This window comes from Haliotis cracherodii, unplaced genomic scaffold (genome assembly GCF_022045235.1).
Source record: "Haliotis cracherodii isolate W230 unplaced genomic scaffold, xgHalCrac1.p SCAF_35, whole genome shotgun sequence".
Lineage (NCBI taxonomy): Eukaryota > Metazoa > Mollusca > Gastropoda > Lepetellida > Haliotidae > Haliotis > Haliotis cracherodii.
The window spans coordinates 167,264-184,554 of record NW_027266292.1 but is presented as its reverse complement, the minus strand read 5'-3'; the positions used below and the strand labels follow the sequence as shown (position 1 = coordinate 184,554).

The 17,291-nt window shown below is 38.4% G+C and overlaps 2 protein-coding genes across 2 annotated transcripts; both read left to right on the top strand.

Annotated features, from left to right (window-relative positions):
• The first annotated feature begins 5,973 nt into the window (after window positions 1-5,973).
• LOC139477774 (enhancer of split m7 protein-like) lies at window positions 5,974-7,500 on the top strand. Its single transcript, XM_071260186.1, has 3 exons — window positions 5,974-6,030; window positions 6,305-6,397; window positions 6,826-7,500. The coding sequence occupies exons 1-3, from the start codon at window positions 5,974-5,976 to the stop codon at window positions 7,462-7,464; spliced, it is 789 nt and encodes a 262-aa protein (XP_071116287.1). The 3' UTR covers window positions 7,465-7,500.
• Window positions 7,501-15,592: 8,092 nt separating this feature from the next.
• On the top strand, window positions 15,593-16,872 carry LOC139477771 (enhancer of split m8 protein-like). Its single transcript, XM_071260184.1, has 3 exons — window positions 15,593-15,649; window positions 15,895-15,990; window positions 16,243-16,872. Exons 1-3 carry the CDS (start codon window positions 15,593-15,595, stop codon window positions 16,870-16,872), a joined length of 783 nt encoding a protein of 260 aa, XP_071116285.1.
• Window positions 16,873-17,291: the final 419 nt, after the last annotated feature.

Genomic DNA, 17,291 nt, shown 5'->3' with positions numbered 1-17,291 from the left:
ATTCTAGCATGTGTTATCGTTAGCATAATCAAATGTTTGTTAACTATGATGTACATGTTTAAAAGTGTCTCAAAAGCCAACTTGACTCGGTCCTCATATTTTTGTAAATGACCAAGGATGTACCACGTGACACTATTTTTTCTTCTTCTTCTCACCTACCAAAATAGAAAATAAAAACCTTGCACCCCTTATCAATCCACGAGAAACAAGATTTTTACTGAAATCCTGTTGAAACCAAGCCTGCGTTACACTCCGTCTCACTCTATGTCCGAAGGAATGACACGATAAAGCGTTATCTATGTGAACTTTGACCTTTAAATGATATACAAGATCCAATAGTTATAGGCATTCGTAGATACCGCTTCCTTTCGACCAAGCGCGGAAAGTTGATAACAAAGAAAGCACTGTGTATATACAAAATATGATGCACCTATAACGCGCATGGTGTTATCTGGCCTCGTGCCCTACACTATCGGATCGACCTGGGGGCCAAGTGAAGATACTGAAGGGGGACTAAGTCAGAAGCACTAAATGACATCGTCTCGAACCAGATTTGGAGCTCATGGGATTCAGTTCAGGAGATGCCACTGTGCAAAACATTTCGTGAGATATGAACTGAAATGCTTTACTTTACCTATTTACTTGTCCGAATTATACCGAGATCAGATCTAGAAGTTAGTATTAAGTTGATGGATATGGCTTCCGAACCGTGTTGTCTGGTAACGTCAATTTAGTTTTTTTTTATTTAATTGATTTAAACATATTTTATTGCGGAAAATCAAATGGATTAGGCACAAGTGAATTAAGTGGTCACTCACGAGACCTTCTCCTACATGCATTTAATTATATTGTAATATTTAAAAATATAAAATAATGTAATAATAAATAATTTAAATATGTCAATTTAGATAAATTAATACTTCTTAATACTATTGATTCTGTACATCATTTCGTCCACATAAGCAAAAGATTTGTATAAACATGTACTGTTATACATTTCACCAACAACTTTTTTTCATTAATCGATCTCGAACGAACGAACGAACGAACGAACGGACGAACGAACGAACGGTAATTCAGTCTTTATTGAATCCAACATGATGGAAACCTACAACCCGAGTGTAAGCTGATTGAACGAGTTAGATCGTCCCGTGCCCTAATCTACTTTTAATGTCCTTATCAAATAAGGGGATCTTATCTTCCGTTTAACCAAATTTGTTAACTATCAGTTGCATTGTCCAGCCTAGTGGGGCTCTGCGCCGTTGAGGACATTTACAGACAATCTCCATCACTGGAAGGGTGGTCGTGAACAATGGCATTACATCACTTTCTCAGTGTGACGTCATAGTGGTGTGTGATATATCCTTGTGGTGTTATAATGACTTTAAGTGTTGTGGGGTGTTGACACTAATGGACTTACTCCGCTCTGTCGGACGGGGGAATCAACTAAAGAGCTCGTCTACACTTCATTAGACAGTTATGGAGACGGGAACATTTGCGCTTAAAGGAAACAATCGGAGTCGACTTGTAAATAAACGATGTATCAGGGTCAACAAGTCTTCAATTGTTGTTTTATTTATCTGGCGTCACAGAAGCATAATAAACAGTTCTCTATTGACCCAGTTGTGATTTGACACTGAAATAATTGCTGAATTGGCATTGTCATGTTTTCAGAAACGACAGCAGATTCTTAAAAGACACATAACATAAAGCTGTCTTGTGAACTCAGTCTCAGGTTTTTGTCACCCCACAAATGAGAATTTTTAATTCATATATAACATGTTTAATTAATTTTAATAAAAAAAATAAAAAATTGTTCTTAAAAATTAATATTGGTAAATCAGTCCCAAAGTCGCCTTCATATGAGCATCAGGTGAACTCTTAGGAAAAATGTAGGCATAATACGTATAAAAAAGTTCATTTTTTCCTAAAAAAAACACTGGAAGGAGCTAATCACCCTCAGGTTTAAAAAAAAAGTATTTGCTGTATTTTTCATTTAACATATGATTTTGACTGGATATCGAAAAAAGAAACATTCACATAAAATATCTAAACGCACATATACCAGCAACACTATCCATTTTACACTACAAACTCATAGTTAAAGAACATTTGGGTTGCTAGAGTTTCAGAAACATACCCTGTATGACAGATATATGTTGCGAAGTTATAAACATAAGAAATAACAGTATATACATATCTTGTAATACATTAATGTTGATGAGTGATGACTGAAAGAGGAGTATTTTTGTGTGGGTGTTCTACCACTTCTATCTTGTTGTGATACAGTTTGTACATTCTATCAAGAACCGATAACAGTTTTCAGTTGGTGAACCATGTGAACTTGATGGCAATCTGACACATCCATTGCTATGATAAACACGTCTTCAAGAGACATTGCGGGTGGTAATCTACCAACTGGATGTCTGTTATAACATGACGTCGATGATGACTGGCATGGGGGTGGGGTCATTCCATCTACATCCTGCTGCAGGGGTCATGGTAACAAGTAAACAACCGTGTTGAGATGTTATGGTAATAAGAAAGGTCATATCTGCTTATCTGAATCATTTCTAAAAATAGAAAGGTGTCTCAGTTTGTTTGGTCCCATGCTAACTAGGGATCGTTGGAGGAGTGTTTGTTCCTTTGGAAATGCTGGAAATGTATAAAGTCGTTGTCCTAATACAATGTTTTGTAGCCCCCCCCCCCAAAAAAAAAAAAAAACCAACCAAACAAACAAACAAACAAAAAAACAACAACAAAAACAAACAACAACAACAAAAACAAAACAACAAAGACCATCAGCGTCGTTCTTTCTTATCAATTGTATCACTTAATTCACTTTACTCAAAACACCAACCAATGCTTGTCGTAAATGGCGACGATGCTTGTCGTAAGAGTGAGTGAGTTTGATTTTACGCCGCTTTTAGCAATATTCCAGCAATATCACGGCGGGGGACACCAGAAATGGGCTTCACACATTGTACCCATGTCGGGAATCGAACCCGGGTCTTTGGCGTGACGAGCGAACGCTTTAACCACGAGGCTACCCGACCGCCCCCTTGTCGTAAGAGACGACTAGGGGGATCGAGTGGTCAGGCTCGCTGACTTGGTTGATGCATGTCATCGATCCCAATTGCGTGGATCGATGCTCATGATGTCAATCACTGGATTGTCTGGCCCAGATTCGATTATTTACAGACCACCGTCGTACAGCTGGAATATTGCTGAGTGCGGCGTTAAACAACAAACAAACAAACAAACAAACTCAAAACACCGAATACGTGTTTCACAGACACATTCAAGTCTTTGCAGTATAATGTTCAGTAATATGAAATGGATCTATTCCTGTGTGCCACATTTTTGTCGTGGTGTTTAAATAGATTTCAGATTTCATTTGGTTTACACACAGAATGACATACACACATACAATTCAGTATATCCGAGATGAATGCACAGTAAATACACTGGTCTTCTTCACACAATCATACGTGTATGTAATTCATGATATTGATGAAAATTTTCGAGATATAATGTTGCATAAAACGTAGTTAGTATTTGGTATCAACAAGGAAGATCATTCTTTGGATATACAAGTTCTTTTACTACAATGAATGCACTTGCTTGATAACGCGGTCAGTATCTACACCGAAACGTCGCATTCGTTGCAATAAAAAAGTTGTTCATCCACAGAGCAGTCTCCCTTGTTTATAATGTTGCAGGTAAATATCTAATTTATGAATATTAAAAACAAACACTTCTGTTGGGTTATATTCAGATAAGGACTGCGGTCGTAAAAAAGAAAATATGTCTTACTTCTTAAATTAGGAATTTAACGTGCGCTTTCCGACATATGCGTATTCACGCACGGGCCCGCCAGGACATTTAATGTTTGGTCGAAAAGTGAGTGAGTGAGTAAGTGAGTATGGTTTTACGCCGCTTTTAGCAATATTCCAGCAATATCACGGCGGGGGACACCAGAAATGGGCTTCACACATTGTACCCATGTCGGGAATCGAACCCGGGTCTAAGGCGTGACGAGCGAACGCTTTAACCACTAGGCTACTCGACCGCCCCCTTTAGTCGAAAAGGGTATGTCAGAAAAGGTGAGGCAACCTAGGTGGGGCTTTTCAGGGATGCTTACTTAATTTGGGGAACAAAATTTGAATTTTGAAATATGTCATTCAAAAGGTGGAGGATGAGGGGACTAAGAGTAGTTTGTGTGTTTTTATAGGTTTAGAATTTTAGGGTTATTGGCAGCTTGTTTCTTGTCCATTTTTTTTAAATGCCTGTAGGCTTGTTTTGAATAGATATGCCTAGTGCTTAAAGGTGTGTATGTCATTAAGGGGTTAGTACCGGAGCTAGTGTCATTTGATTGTTGCAATTTAGTGTGGATTGGAGTGTTGTATATTCATGAAAATATATTCATGTGACTTCAACCTTATCTGCACGTGTGTCAAGGTGCACATCTGCATATGTGTAGATCACATCCACGCGTGTCCGTGCATGCTGCTTGCTCGGAGGGTGGCGCCCCCTATCGGAATAATTAACTGTTGTGACCGGCAACTGACACTAACGACCTGGCCTTTCAGCAACTAGTTATGGGGAAACTGATTGTAATTATCAGACAATGCGGGTGATTATTTGACACCAAACTGTTATCATAATAATGTCTGGGTGGGAATGTTGTTGCTTTACTAGTGTAGACACTCGGCTTAAAAATGGGATCGTGATTATTATGCGAACTGTCGTGGATGACAATAATGAAAGAAAGATATGACATTAAACGTCAGAAATATGAAAAACATGGAAGATTCTCTCATCTACCTCGCCTAGATTTTCTAATATTCACAATCATTTGACAATAAAATTATATATTCATATCTTTATAACTATTCTTGAGATATATTTAATTTCTCCAACAGAGCATTTAATTACCCAGAAATAAATTATGGGAGGTGTTTTCTTTCTTTTGTCCGACAGTTTATATTACTTCTTTGAGTCTTGAAATAATTTTGTAAATAAATTTCGTATGTGAACAATAATCATAAAATTTGGAAATTTATTAGCGCTTTTACGAAAATAATCTGCCATGTCATATAACCTCTCAGTGAAAGTGCACATACAAAATGTAATACTTTCAAATGTAAGGATACATATTTTTCTAACTTTATTGTATGAAGCCAAACTTCAAAAATACATGACTAACAGTAAAAAAAATGAACATAGCAGCTGGGTTATAATTGGTTTAGCTGATTCAAGCTAGTTGAAAATAAGCTTGTTTACACCCGGGTATATCACAAGATAATCTGTCTGGCGTCAGATAAAGAAGATTAATCAGGATTAAACACACCCAGGTGTCTTCGAATTCTAATCGTTTTTGTTTCAATGTTTTCAAACTTTCCTTGATTGAAACTTTATGTCATCGGTGTGTTAGAACAGACGTATTTGCGCTTTAAAATGTAATATATGAATCCTTTTTGTAAGGAAGATTTATTTTTTCATGAAAAATTAGACATTTGTTTCTGCTGTGATAGCGACGTTTCGTTGTAGATCCTTGTACCATTGTCAAGCAAGACAACGGTGTGAGGAACTTGAGAAATGCCTATGAAACAATATATGTGAAATTGTGTTATGGCAACAGAAATCATCGATGCCATCTACAAATACTCATTAAAGGTGCGTTGACAGGCCTGCTGCTCTGGAATATCACATCCAGTGTCAAACATTCGTGAGGTCAAGGATACAACATCTGCTTCCGGGTGAAGTTTTACGCGAGCCGGCGCGTGCCATCACTGATCCAGGCGCGCGCTGATTGGCTGCGTGTGTCGGATCGCGCCGGCCTATTCAGATGTCAAAACATAACTGTGCATAGATTAGCGTGGGTAGGGGAATGTTAGGGGTATAAAGGCGGGTCGGGAGGCCGCGTTCCATCACACTAACTTGTCTCTCAGAGCTGAACACACAGCAGTCATGGAATCATTGGATAGACACACGGAGTCGGAACCGGAATGCATGGGCCAGAGAAAGGTAATGACAATTCTAGTGCAGGACTATCATATCTTCAGGGATTTAGCTGGAAAATGTTTTGTTTATGCAACAGTTCAGAATAACTACATGGCTAATTGAATATTCATGAAATGTAATCAGCCAATGATAAAGCAGTACATGATCGTTCCATATCCCATTGTTGATAGCTTCTTAATTCCAAAATAAATAACGTTAATAACATGAACAGTATTCTTTTAAACAACGATGCCCTTAATACATGTATCTACATAGTTTCAATCTATTTGTTCCTCAGGGTCGAAAATTAATGGCTGAAAAACGGCGACGAGCCAGAATCAACCAGAGTCTGTCCGACATCAAGGACATGGTGTGTCGAGAACAACAAAATGTAAGTGGCGCCAATGTATGTTTACCTATCTCAGCTCTCGATTTCTTATCTTGCTTGTCTGATGCCTGATCAGGCTACACCTGTTGCTTAACGTCGCATTTAGCAATATTCAAGATGTATATGATAGCGGCCTGTAAATATTATAGTCTGAACCAGACAATCTAGTGATTGATATTGTGAACACTAATCCACGCCGAGGGTGTACGGTGACCCGCAATAAACAATCCAATGAAATCAGTCGCAGCTTATGTTGCTGGGGACCAACTTGGGTTGCGCGTGCTTTGATCATTTAAATAAACCATCTCAATTACTTGATCTTTGTTTTGCTCATTTATTGAAACACATACAGTTATTATCGTTGTTTGTGAATATCTATCCTTTATACAATATACTGCATGTACTTATATTTATGCCTCTATTTTCTCCAGGACCCCAATTATGACAAGATGGAGAAGGCCGAAATTCTGGAGACGACTGTAGATTATCTGAGGAACGTCAGGAAAACCAACACTACACATCAACACGTCAAAGAAGCAGTTCAAGCCAGATTCCATCATGGCTTCTCCAAATGTGCTGAAGAAATCCTCTCCTACATTCAGTCTTTGCCAGGAGTGTCGGACAATGTACACCGTCAGCTGAGAAAACACATCTCTGGACGTATGACGAACATTCAGCGGGTCCCCGTGACGTCACCAACAGATGATGTGACGTCATACACAAGTCAATGCTACGGAAGACTGAGCACAGTGTCTTCCCACAGTTCCCAATATCCACATCCGGCTGAGCATGCGTACATGAGCCGGACAGTTTGCACTTCCCCCGTGAAGGAGGACAACAGTTTTTCAGACAGTGGATATACTGGTTCTCCTGACATTATCAAACAATCCACCCCCAGAACCGGACACTATCACTCATCCAATCTCTCAGATTCAGAACTTTGTAAAATGGAGTCGAGCAGAATCCACAAAAACTTTGATGACTCGAGAGTGAGGGCGTGGCTCCAGAGCACGTGGTCCTACTCTCAACAAATCAAGACGGAGCAACAGGTTCCATGGAGGCCGTGGTGACACAACTACCCGAATCTTTGTTCCCCAGCTGTGATATTTATTGTGCGAAATATAGTCAAATATGTAATAAATCATGTTTTTTGAAATACAGGTGTCAGTTTCGTCATATCAGGTCCCTATCTACGTGTAAGTTCATAAATTGCCGTAAAACAGCATTGAAATTGTTTGTAGCTTTTTTAAAGTTGGTGCACAAATTGGATGGATGATGGGCGGCTGTTTATTGCTAATTATCGTGTTTACTACGATCAGTATAAGTTTTTTTAAATGAATTACCGAAACACTTTTTTTTTAGTAAATGAAAACGTACCAATTTATCTACCTCAATCTCAATACTGTGTGTAGGGGACAACATCAATCAATACCTCATTCGGTATGAAGGCCCATATTAACATTAGTGGTATGGAAGTGTTTTGTTTGTTTGTTTGTTGTTTAACGCCGCGCTCAGCAATATTCCAGCTATATGATGGCGGTCTGTAAATAATCGAGTCTGGACCAGACAATCCAGTGATCATGAGCATCGATCCACGCAATTGGGATCGAGGACATGCATCAACCAAGTCAGCGAGCCTGACAACCTGATGCCGTTAGTCGCCTTTTACGACAAGCATAGTCACCTTTTACGGCAAGCATGGGTTGCTGAAGACCTATTCTACCCCGGAATCTTCACGGGTCAAGTATGGTAATGGCAATATACATAATTTTAAGCAGTGTTTAACACAATACTTTCATACGCATGACAAATAGTGATTCTATTTGTTCTGTATCGTTTGTGGCAATTATCCTTTCAAATGTATGTTTACATTCGTGATACATTTCTATGATGGATATTTAATTCTCACAGCATCAAAAGTAGCACATACAAGTAAAAAAAATTCTTCTATACCTCGATCTCACAGTTTCTCATGAATATGTCGATTTCTTGTCACCTTCCTTCATTATTTATCAACGGTAAACTCGAGGCATTCATTCGCTAATTGCATAAAGATTTGTTCCAAAGAATTTTATATTCTCTATCAAGGAACTATATTGAACTGTTATTAATAGTAGGTATGGATTTTGATGAAACATATTAAGAGCACAATCCTTCCAGTTACTTATTAAACATTAATACATCCAGCTTTGGGTGATCAAACACCCCACAAAAATGACGAACCTGCTGGTTATGTTTTAGTTTTTCAAACAAACTGAATACCTCTTATATTTGTTATACATGTACAGGTATACGACCCCGTTGTTAGTTGACTTAATGTGGTTGTTACACAGAGCGAATTCGCTGCTTGCTTGTTGGTACAGTTTTAACGTACCCGCTGGCTCACATGCACCATACGGGTTCGAACCCAGCCAGCGACACATGTTCCCGTGAAAATTCACTTGAGTGTCCAACGGAAAAGAATAATAAAAATATAATACATAGATAATAAATATAATTTTCCCGACAAACAATGGAATGACGGCATAGATGTGTTTTACCCGTTTTTAAATTGAACATAAACAGACGGGGGCAAAACAAAATTATGTAATGGCGATTTTCATGTTCCATCGTGTTCTTGCTGCAGACTAGAGTGAGTGAGTGAGTTTGGTTTTACGCCGCTTTTAGCAATATTCCAGCAATATCACGGCGGGGGACATCAGAAATGGGCTTCACACATTGTACCCATGTCGGGAATCGAACCCGGGCCTTCGGCGTGACGAACGAACGCTTTAACCACTAGGCTACACGACCGACCCCTGCAGACCAGACAAAATTTTATCTTAAACTAAAGGAACAAAAGAAAGTATACCGATGATTTTTTGTAATTGAATATTTAAAGAACTGTTGTTAAATTTGATTATGCCCATCTTAATCAACACTGATTCCTGCAATAGTTTGTAAAAAGTAAACTGTACCTGGGTAATTCTGTGTAAAAATGTATTGATCCAATGAAGAAATTAATTTGATCCCTACCATGTTCATTTGTGTCGAAAAAAAGTAAATATATTGATTTTTAAAAATCAGATGTCTGAGATACACAGCAGCAGATGTGCATTATGCGATTTTGTTTGAATTTTTGGAATTATATTTTAAAAAAAGATGAAAACACGTTGGAGTATTATTTGAGTGTTGACTAAGCGCCAATACTATTTATGTTTTATATAATATTGCTACCTATGATTTCAAATAAAAAACAACAACATGTGATAAAATCAAGAGAGGTATAGATTCTTTTGCTACTTTGTTTATTTCCAAAACAGATAATCGCCGACGCGCATCACCATTCTCTCCCCGCCTGTGGAATATGGTATTTTGAAGGTGTATATCGTATATGTCTGGGACACATTTGCACATTTCGGTAGGTTAGTGGTCGCCTAACAGTGGTTGGTGATCATGCACATGCTATCACTCACATCTCTACACGGGTATAATGAATACAAATATAATATGTAATCTGCAATTTATTCATAATTGTAAACAGGAGGGCATTACTGCTGTTTCTTCCTCACATTAGTCGGATTTGTTTCTTTGCGTCTTGTTTAAAGTCACACTCAACAATATTCCAGCTATATGACGGCGGTCTGTAAATTATCGAGTCTGGACCAGACAACCTAGTGATTGACATCATGGGCATCGATCAACGCAACTGGGATACGATGAAATGCATCTACAAATTCAGCGAGCCTGACCACCCGATCCCGTCAGTCGTCTCTAACGAAAAGCAAAATCGCCTTTTACGGTAAGCATGGGTCGCTACAGACCTATTCTACCCCGGATCTTCACGGGTTGTACTAAGTCAGTGATAGGAGAGATTGAGACCGTGAACAGAATGGAGATAATATACACTGGATATTCGAGGATGGGCCATTTGTTGTGTTAAAGTTAATTTTACTCATTTCACATAAAATTACTGTATCAGAATGTTTGTTTGTTTACCGTCGCACTGAGCAATGCAAAAGCGAATGATATATTGATATATCGTATGAGTGTCCCAACTGGTATTAAATCTGGCACAACAGACAGGACAGCGGAAATTAACCTTAATTTTGCTGCAATTAAAAAATAGAGCCTCGTGAGAAATCGACAAACTCCCTATAAACAGTGCTGTCAATACCCAGATAAAATCATCCACCCTCAGTCCCCAGATGTTACCCAAATCCAAATTATAGACGCACATTCCTTAAAACCAATCAAAATCAATTTTATGACGAGTAATTTTCTCCTAAACGAGCGTAAAAGGACACAATGCGCCACACCTAAACCAAAACGCGAGTTGACACTAATCACAGCAGGTGCCCGTATGTTCACGTGACCTCACTAGCGCGTGCTGACGCGAAGTGTCACTCCGGCTCTTTTGACGGCCATATCGAGAACATTCCCACGGCCTCTCGCAGTGATTGTGAAATCAGAGGGATGAGTAGGGGTATCATGTTTCCCGTGTTTGGAAGACATCAGTGGCGCGTGGCATTTTGACATCTCGCGTCTTCCATTATTCATCCTTGTCCATAACCCGTGTCAGACACATCAACAAGACGTTTTATGGCCCAATGATAGCGGTGAGTTTGAAGGAATGTTTACACGGCTATTGAGATTTACAGTCGTAGTGACAGGCTTGAGACATACCGTTACACGGGTGGCCTTCAATAAGCTTCCTATAACATTTTAAATATACCCACCCTGAATTTAAATATGAAAAGGAGTGACGGTTTAGTTTAACATTATAAAGAAACCTAACAAGATTATAAACCTGTGTCAATATCAATAAACATTATGTTCTGACATTTAAACATGCAAAAAGTTGTTGTTTTTTTTGTTGTTGTTTAACGCCGCACTCCGCAAATTCCAGCCATATGATGGCGGTCTGTAAGTAACCGAGTATGGACCAGACAATCCAGTGATTGACAAAAACTATGTGTTTTTAATCATATGCGTGATCAGATTTTCAGTGGATTATTGTCCATTGAGAAACGTTGAATAGAAACGGAAGTATCGTTCACATTGGAATATAAATAGTGAGGATTGCCTTCTTGGAGACGCCTATATATTACTGAAGCATTAATAGTTTGCTGTGTAATATTCCAGACTTTTCGCAGCTATATTGACGGTGCCAATCGTATTTGTGATTTTTTGGGACTTAATTTATAAAATGTCGATACATCTGACGAAAGGCAAAACATCTCCCTGGAATAATTCATTTGGGACATTAAGATTGGGAATGTTTTCAATCCTAGCAAGATTGATTCTATTAATTGAAACCTCAGTTTCTTTGTGATGTAGATGAATTCGTAAGCAAACGAATTCGTAATCAGTTTAATCAATTAATTATTTTCATACAATTCCTATATTAAAAAGACGTGTATGCGGTTCGTTTACGAGTACACTGTAAATTGTGTTTACACCGAGTTGGCGGTGTCCACGATTTCACTACATTCCGTTTGTTTAACTGCTTTCTGAAATGTTACTTTATATGTCAATCTACAGTCAAGTCCCGTTAATCCGACACTCGTTAATCCGACAATCGGCTTTATCCGACACAAATGATGGGTACCTTTTAATGACTATTAAGATGACTATTTTAAGTAGATGAAGTGTCAATGATTGCAAGTTGTCAAGACAGTAGCACTTGCATGTACACGTAGAAATGTGTGTCGTTGATGTGATGAATTCAGTGAGTAATGTTTCTGTTATGTATAAATGGGAAAATTATTATTATTTTTGCAATGCGATTAATTATGAATTCAGGAATGAATGAATAAACAACATAACAATATAAATATTTCGTTTTTAATGATTTTATTACAACTCATGGTTATTATCTATCATGAAGATGTCCGATTTTTGATCACAAATCACCTAATTTCGTTAATCCGACATACTCGTTAATCAGACACAATCATATGCAACCAACAATGTCGGATTAACTAGAGTTGACTGTATATATTAGTATCCTAATTACACAGATACCATGCCTCCGTTTTGTATTGTCACGTTAACCTCCCACAAAAGGTTAATGCTTCATAATGTGAAATATTCCCTTCAGAAACCCTAAATATTGGCGGACAGTTTTGAATATTTGAACACTAGATACTATTTGAAACTCACTCACTCACACATTGCCACCTGTCGAATGGAATGTTTCACAAGATGTCCAGTCACTTTGATGAATTATTTCATGACGTTGACACCGTGTTGAAAACAATCGGTTTTGTCACGTGGAATAACTGATTGTCCAGTCAACACTCCGGACATGGCAAGAACCATCTGCTGGACACTACGACCTCGTGCATCAGAATGCCACCACGTGCAGATCCCCGCTGCTTGTAGAGAAGGTGGCGCCCCCTATCGGATTAATTAACGGTTTCCTTATGACCGGCAACTGACACTAACGACCTGGCCTTTCAGCAACTAGTTATTGGGCAACTGATTGTAATTATCAGACAATGCGGGTGATTATTTGACACCAAACTGTTATCATAATAATGTCTGGGTGCGAAAGTACCAACATAAAATTGACAAGATGCTGAGACAGCCGAAATGATTGAGAAAGAGTTGAGAAAGAGTAAGTTAGTATGCCATGTAGTTTCAGCAATGGCACCTTATTTAACATCGCATTAATATTTATCCTCATTATTCATCCACCCACTCTTGGCATTCATTCCAAATTTCAAAATTACTATATAAGCAACCCCTAAAGCCCCCCTCCTGGGTTGCACAAACTCACTTTTCCCCTTTTCGGAAACACATTAGATGGCCTGCACGGGCCCGTGTGCGACATACGCTTGCAGTCGGAAATCGCACGTTAAATCTCCAATATAAGTAAGTAAGTAAGTAAGTAAGTAAGTAAGTAAGTAAGTAAGTAAGTAAGTAAGTAAGTAAGTAAGTAAGTAAGTAAGTAAGTAAGTAAGTAAGTAAGTAAGTAAGTAAGTAAGTAAGTATCCTCATATATTAGGCCAGAACGAAAACGTGAGGCGACATGTAATCATAAAGCTGTAATCACTTATTATATTGTCCACCTATCTAAAACGAGATCGCAATAGACTTGGATGATTTAGATAGAGGATTATGAAACTAAACAAGATTACATTTTTCCAAAACCTACAATCAGTGCCATAGACTAACACTTAGTCCTAGAAATAAAGTCATCTCTTTTAGAAATATACACCCGCAAAATAAAAAAAGTAAAATTTAAATGGAGCCCAGAACAATGGTTAATTTCAGCTAAGGCAATCTAGACTTGACAACTTATTCTAGACTTGAGTTGGATTCCTCATTGAAATATTCTCCAGGCTCTGGGACAGACAATGTCAATATACAGAGAGATCCAGAGAGATTGATTCATGGTGCTTTGGGTGTACATTTCTCTCTCCCGCCATAGTACATGTCTGGCATTTTATTAAACAAACAATGCAAAGTATATGTGAATGGGAGGATAATTCATGCAGTAAATTAATCCGTGAATATGAAAACACAGGAACATAACATCACCTTAAATGTTGATTCACACTGTTAAACAAGACCTGTGTTGTTATTGACCTGTGCTACCGTCTTACGAGATCTTAAGCTTATTGTCGCAAAGAAAAAGAACCCACATTATTATGGTACCATGATTCTAGTGGCACCAGACATCTTCTTGTTGTGTTATCCATTGAGGAGGATGGAGATTTAATAAGCGTCTAGAGTTTGCGGTACTGAGTGAAGACATTTTAGTTTTCGTTCGGATAAAGAAAATATTGACAAACACAAACAATGTGAAAAACATTTAAAACGTCTGATAAAAACAATACGCATATATCAATATGGAATATTGTATAATATTTAAACTAAAATACTGAATATTACAAAATTTGGATACAATAAAATATTGCTACCTTTCACATGCATTGTGTATTTGCATTTGTTATTTCCTACTGAATTATACAAATATACATAATACAAAATTTAAAACCTGTCATGCGTTTACAATTCGTTTTTACAGATGTTGTTGGAAGAGAGGTGAAGAGTACAAAAGAACTGGTTTTCAGTAAAACCTTAAACTCAACTCACTCAGGAATATGGGTTGGCATAGTGGTTGAAGCGTTCGTAAATGAGTACAGTGTGTGAGGCCCAATTCTGGTCTCCCCTGTCGTGAGAGAGTGAGTGAGTATGGTTTTACGCCGCTTTTAGCAATACTCCAGCAATATCACGGCGGGAGACACCAGAAATGGGCTCCACACATTGTACCCATGTCGGGAATCGAACCCGGGTCTTCGGCGTGACGAGCGAACGCTTTAACCACTAGGCTACCCCACCGCCCCTCTCCCCTGTCGTGACCTTGCTGAAATATTTATTATTGTTGAAAGGCAACTTTAGTCTAAAGTCACATTAGCTAAAACGGCTGTCTGTTTTAAATTTCAATTGGTTGTTTTCACACTGGAGAGGAGAGGGGAGGAGAGGCGAGGGGTACAATTAATTTCTCATAATTCTTTCGAAGCAGCGTCCAGCGAACAAATATATTTTGAATAAACTTGACATACTGTATCTCTTAAGAAAATAAGAAGAACCCCCCCAGAATATTAAAGGGCCGTTCCCTAATCAGTTAACAGCAGTTTCATATAGATGATAAAATTTTAGTTTTCGGACAAAGTTGTCGTTGGAATTAAATTCGTTATATATGCCATTGTGATCGAATCTGATTACATACAAATGCAAAAGATTAAACAATCAGAGTCTTATATTTACATGACACATCGTCAGTAGAAGATGGAAATCTCTTGTAAATGCAATCATCGTCATCAAGCACTTGACACCGCACCCAGGTAACTGAAGGCGACATAGCGTGCCCTAAATAGATGGAAATAAACCTTTATTGAATCAAACACTAGATAATAATGAGACTGTTGACAGGCCGGGTGCTTGTCCACGTGACTCTTCGTGTCACGCCAAGCAAGATGAATATCTGTCTCCGGGTGAAGTTTAACGAGAGCCGGCGCGTGCCACCACTTAACTAGGCGTGCGCTGATTGGCTGTGTGTATCGGATCGCGCCGGGCTATTCAGATGTCAAAACATAACTGTACATAGATTAGCGTGGGTAGGGGAATGTTGGGGGTATAAAGGCGGGTCGAAAGTCTGCGTTCCATCACAATAACTTGCCTCTCAGACCTGAACACATCGCAGTGATGGAATCTTACTTTGATAACATGGAATCTGACAGTGAATATATGGGCCGAAGAAAGGTAGGCATTAGTTTACTCTTAAAAATAACTTTCAAATGGACTGTTTACAACTTATAATTAACATGTGCTTGTTTACATTTAAAACACGTGGCTAATTTAATATGCATGAGAAATGGGAATAGACTGTGTTTGTCCCTTTTCTCAACACGCTATTTAAGGGTTCTTTCAAAACTTATATTTTGATATTCTGAAATATCGTATGCAAATATGAAGGAATTTCACATCAATCTATTTTTTTTCTCCAGGGCCGAAAGATGATGGCAGAAAAACGACGACGAGCCAGAATCAACCAAAGCCTGTCAACAATCAAAAGCATCGTGTGTGCGGCACATCAACGAAATGTAAGTAGCTCCCTTTGATTACAATCCATGTTCACCATCTATTTACCCTAGATACCCAAGATTTTTCCTATTAAAAAAATAAATTATATCTATTTCTTTTGCATTTGCAACACAAGTTACGTGTTTTAAAATATACAATTTCTCAGCCAAGTTTACTCCTATATCAAATTTAATATCTTCTTCTTTTTTTAAAAAAGTTTCTTATATATTACGGTGTATGCCTTGATTATTTATTGTTATTCATTTTTCCAGGACCCAAACTATGACAAGATGGAGAAGGCCGAGATTCTGGAGACGACTGTAGATTATCTGAGGAATGTCAGGAAGATCAACACTACACATCAACACGTCAAAGAAGCAGTTCAAGCCAGATTCCACCATGGCTTCTCCAAATGTGCTGAAGAAATCCTCTCCTACATTCAGTCTCTACCAGGAGTGTCGGACAATGTACACCATCAGCTGAGAAAACACATCTCTCGACGTATGACGCACATTCAGCAGGTGCCCGAGACGCCATCAACAGATGATGTGTCGTCATACACAAGTCAGTGCTCCGAGCGACTGAGAACAATATCTTCCCACAATTCCAAATATCAACATCCGGCTGCACATGCGTACATGAGCCGGACAGTGTGCATTTCCCCTGTGAAGGAGGACAAGAGTTTCTCAGACAGTGGATATGCTGGTTCTCCTGATAGTGTCAAACAGTCCACCCCCAGAACCGGACACTATCACCCCAGTCTCTCAGATTCAGAACTTAGTTGTAAAGTACCGTCAGATATGGTTGACAAAGACTTGAGAGTGAGATCGTGGCTCCAGAGCACGTGGTCCTACTCACAGCAGATTAAGACGGAGCAACAGGTTCCATGGAGGCCTTGGTAAAATGCTCCATGCAACTTTATATTTTGGACACGTCATAATGGTGCTTCTTTATATCGGTCTTTTCATATACACTGTCTGTGATAAATTATAATTGTTGATAAAGATGTATTATTTAACTCTTGTATCCTTCGTTGTTTTTTACGAATTCATGATGTGCCTATTCTAAGCATGATATACTGGTGTATGTACTAGTGCACCTTGGGTAGAATAGTTTTCCAAGAAATCAGGTCTGCTAGCTGTCGATCCATAAAAAAATACAAGTTAAGTAGTAAAATATTATTATCCTCTGTTCTGGCGTCACCTATCAGAAGGAAAACAAATCCTGACAATGAGCATCTGAAACACTTTATCCCACAACAGTTTGTTTTAACCACAAACACGTGGTTTGTTCAGACATGTAGATACAGATACACAATTAA

Excerpts from the sequence above, each read along its gene's own strand:
- LOC139477774 (XM_071260186.1), top strand. The coding sequence starts at position 5,974 with ATGGAATCATTGGATAGACACACGGAGTCGGAACCGGAATGCATGGGC. Across the intron at positions 6,031-6,304 it reads AATGCATGGGCCAGAGAAAG|GGTCGAAAATTAATGGCTGA; the intron begins GTAATGACAATT and ends TTTGTTCCTCAG. Across the intron at positions 6,398-6,825 it reads TGTGTCGAGAACAACAAAAT|GACCCCAATTATGACAAGAT; the intron begins GTAAGTGGCGCC and ends TATTTTCTCCAG.
- LOC139477771 (XM_071260184.1), top strand. The coding sequence starts at position 15,593 with ATGGAATCTTACTTTGATAACATGGAATCTGACAGTGAATATATGGGC. Across the intron at positions 15,650-15,894 it reads AATATATGGGCCGAAGAAAG|GGCCGAAAGATGATGGCAGA; the intron begins GTAGGCATTAGT and ends TTTTTTCTCCAG. Across the intron at positions 15,991-16,242 it reads GTGCGGCACATCAACGAAAT|GACCCAAACTATGACAAGAT; the intron begins GTAAGTAGCTCC and ends TCATTTTTCCAG.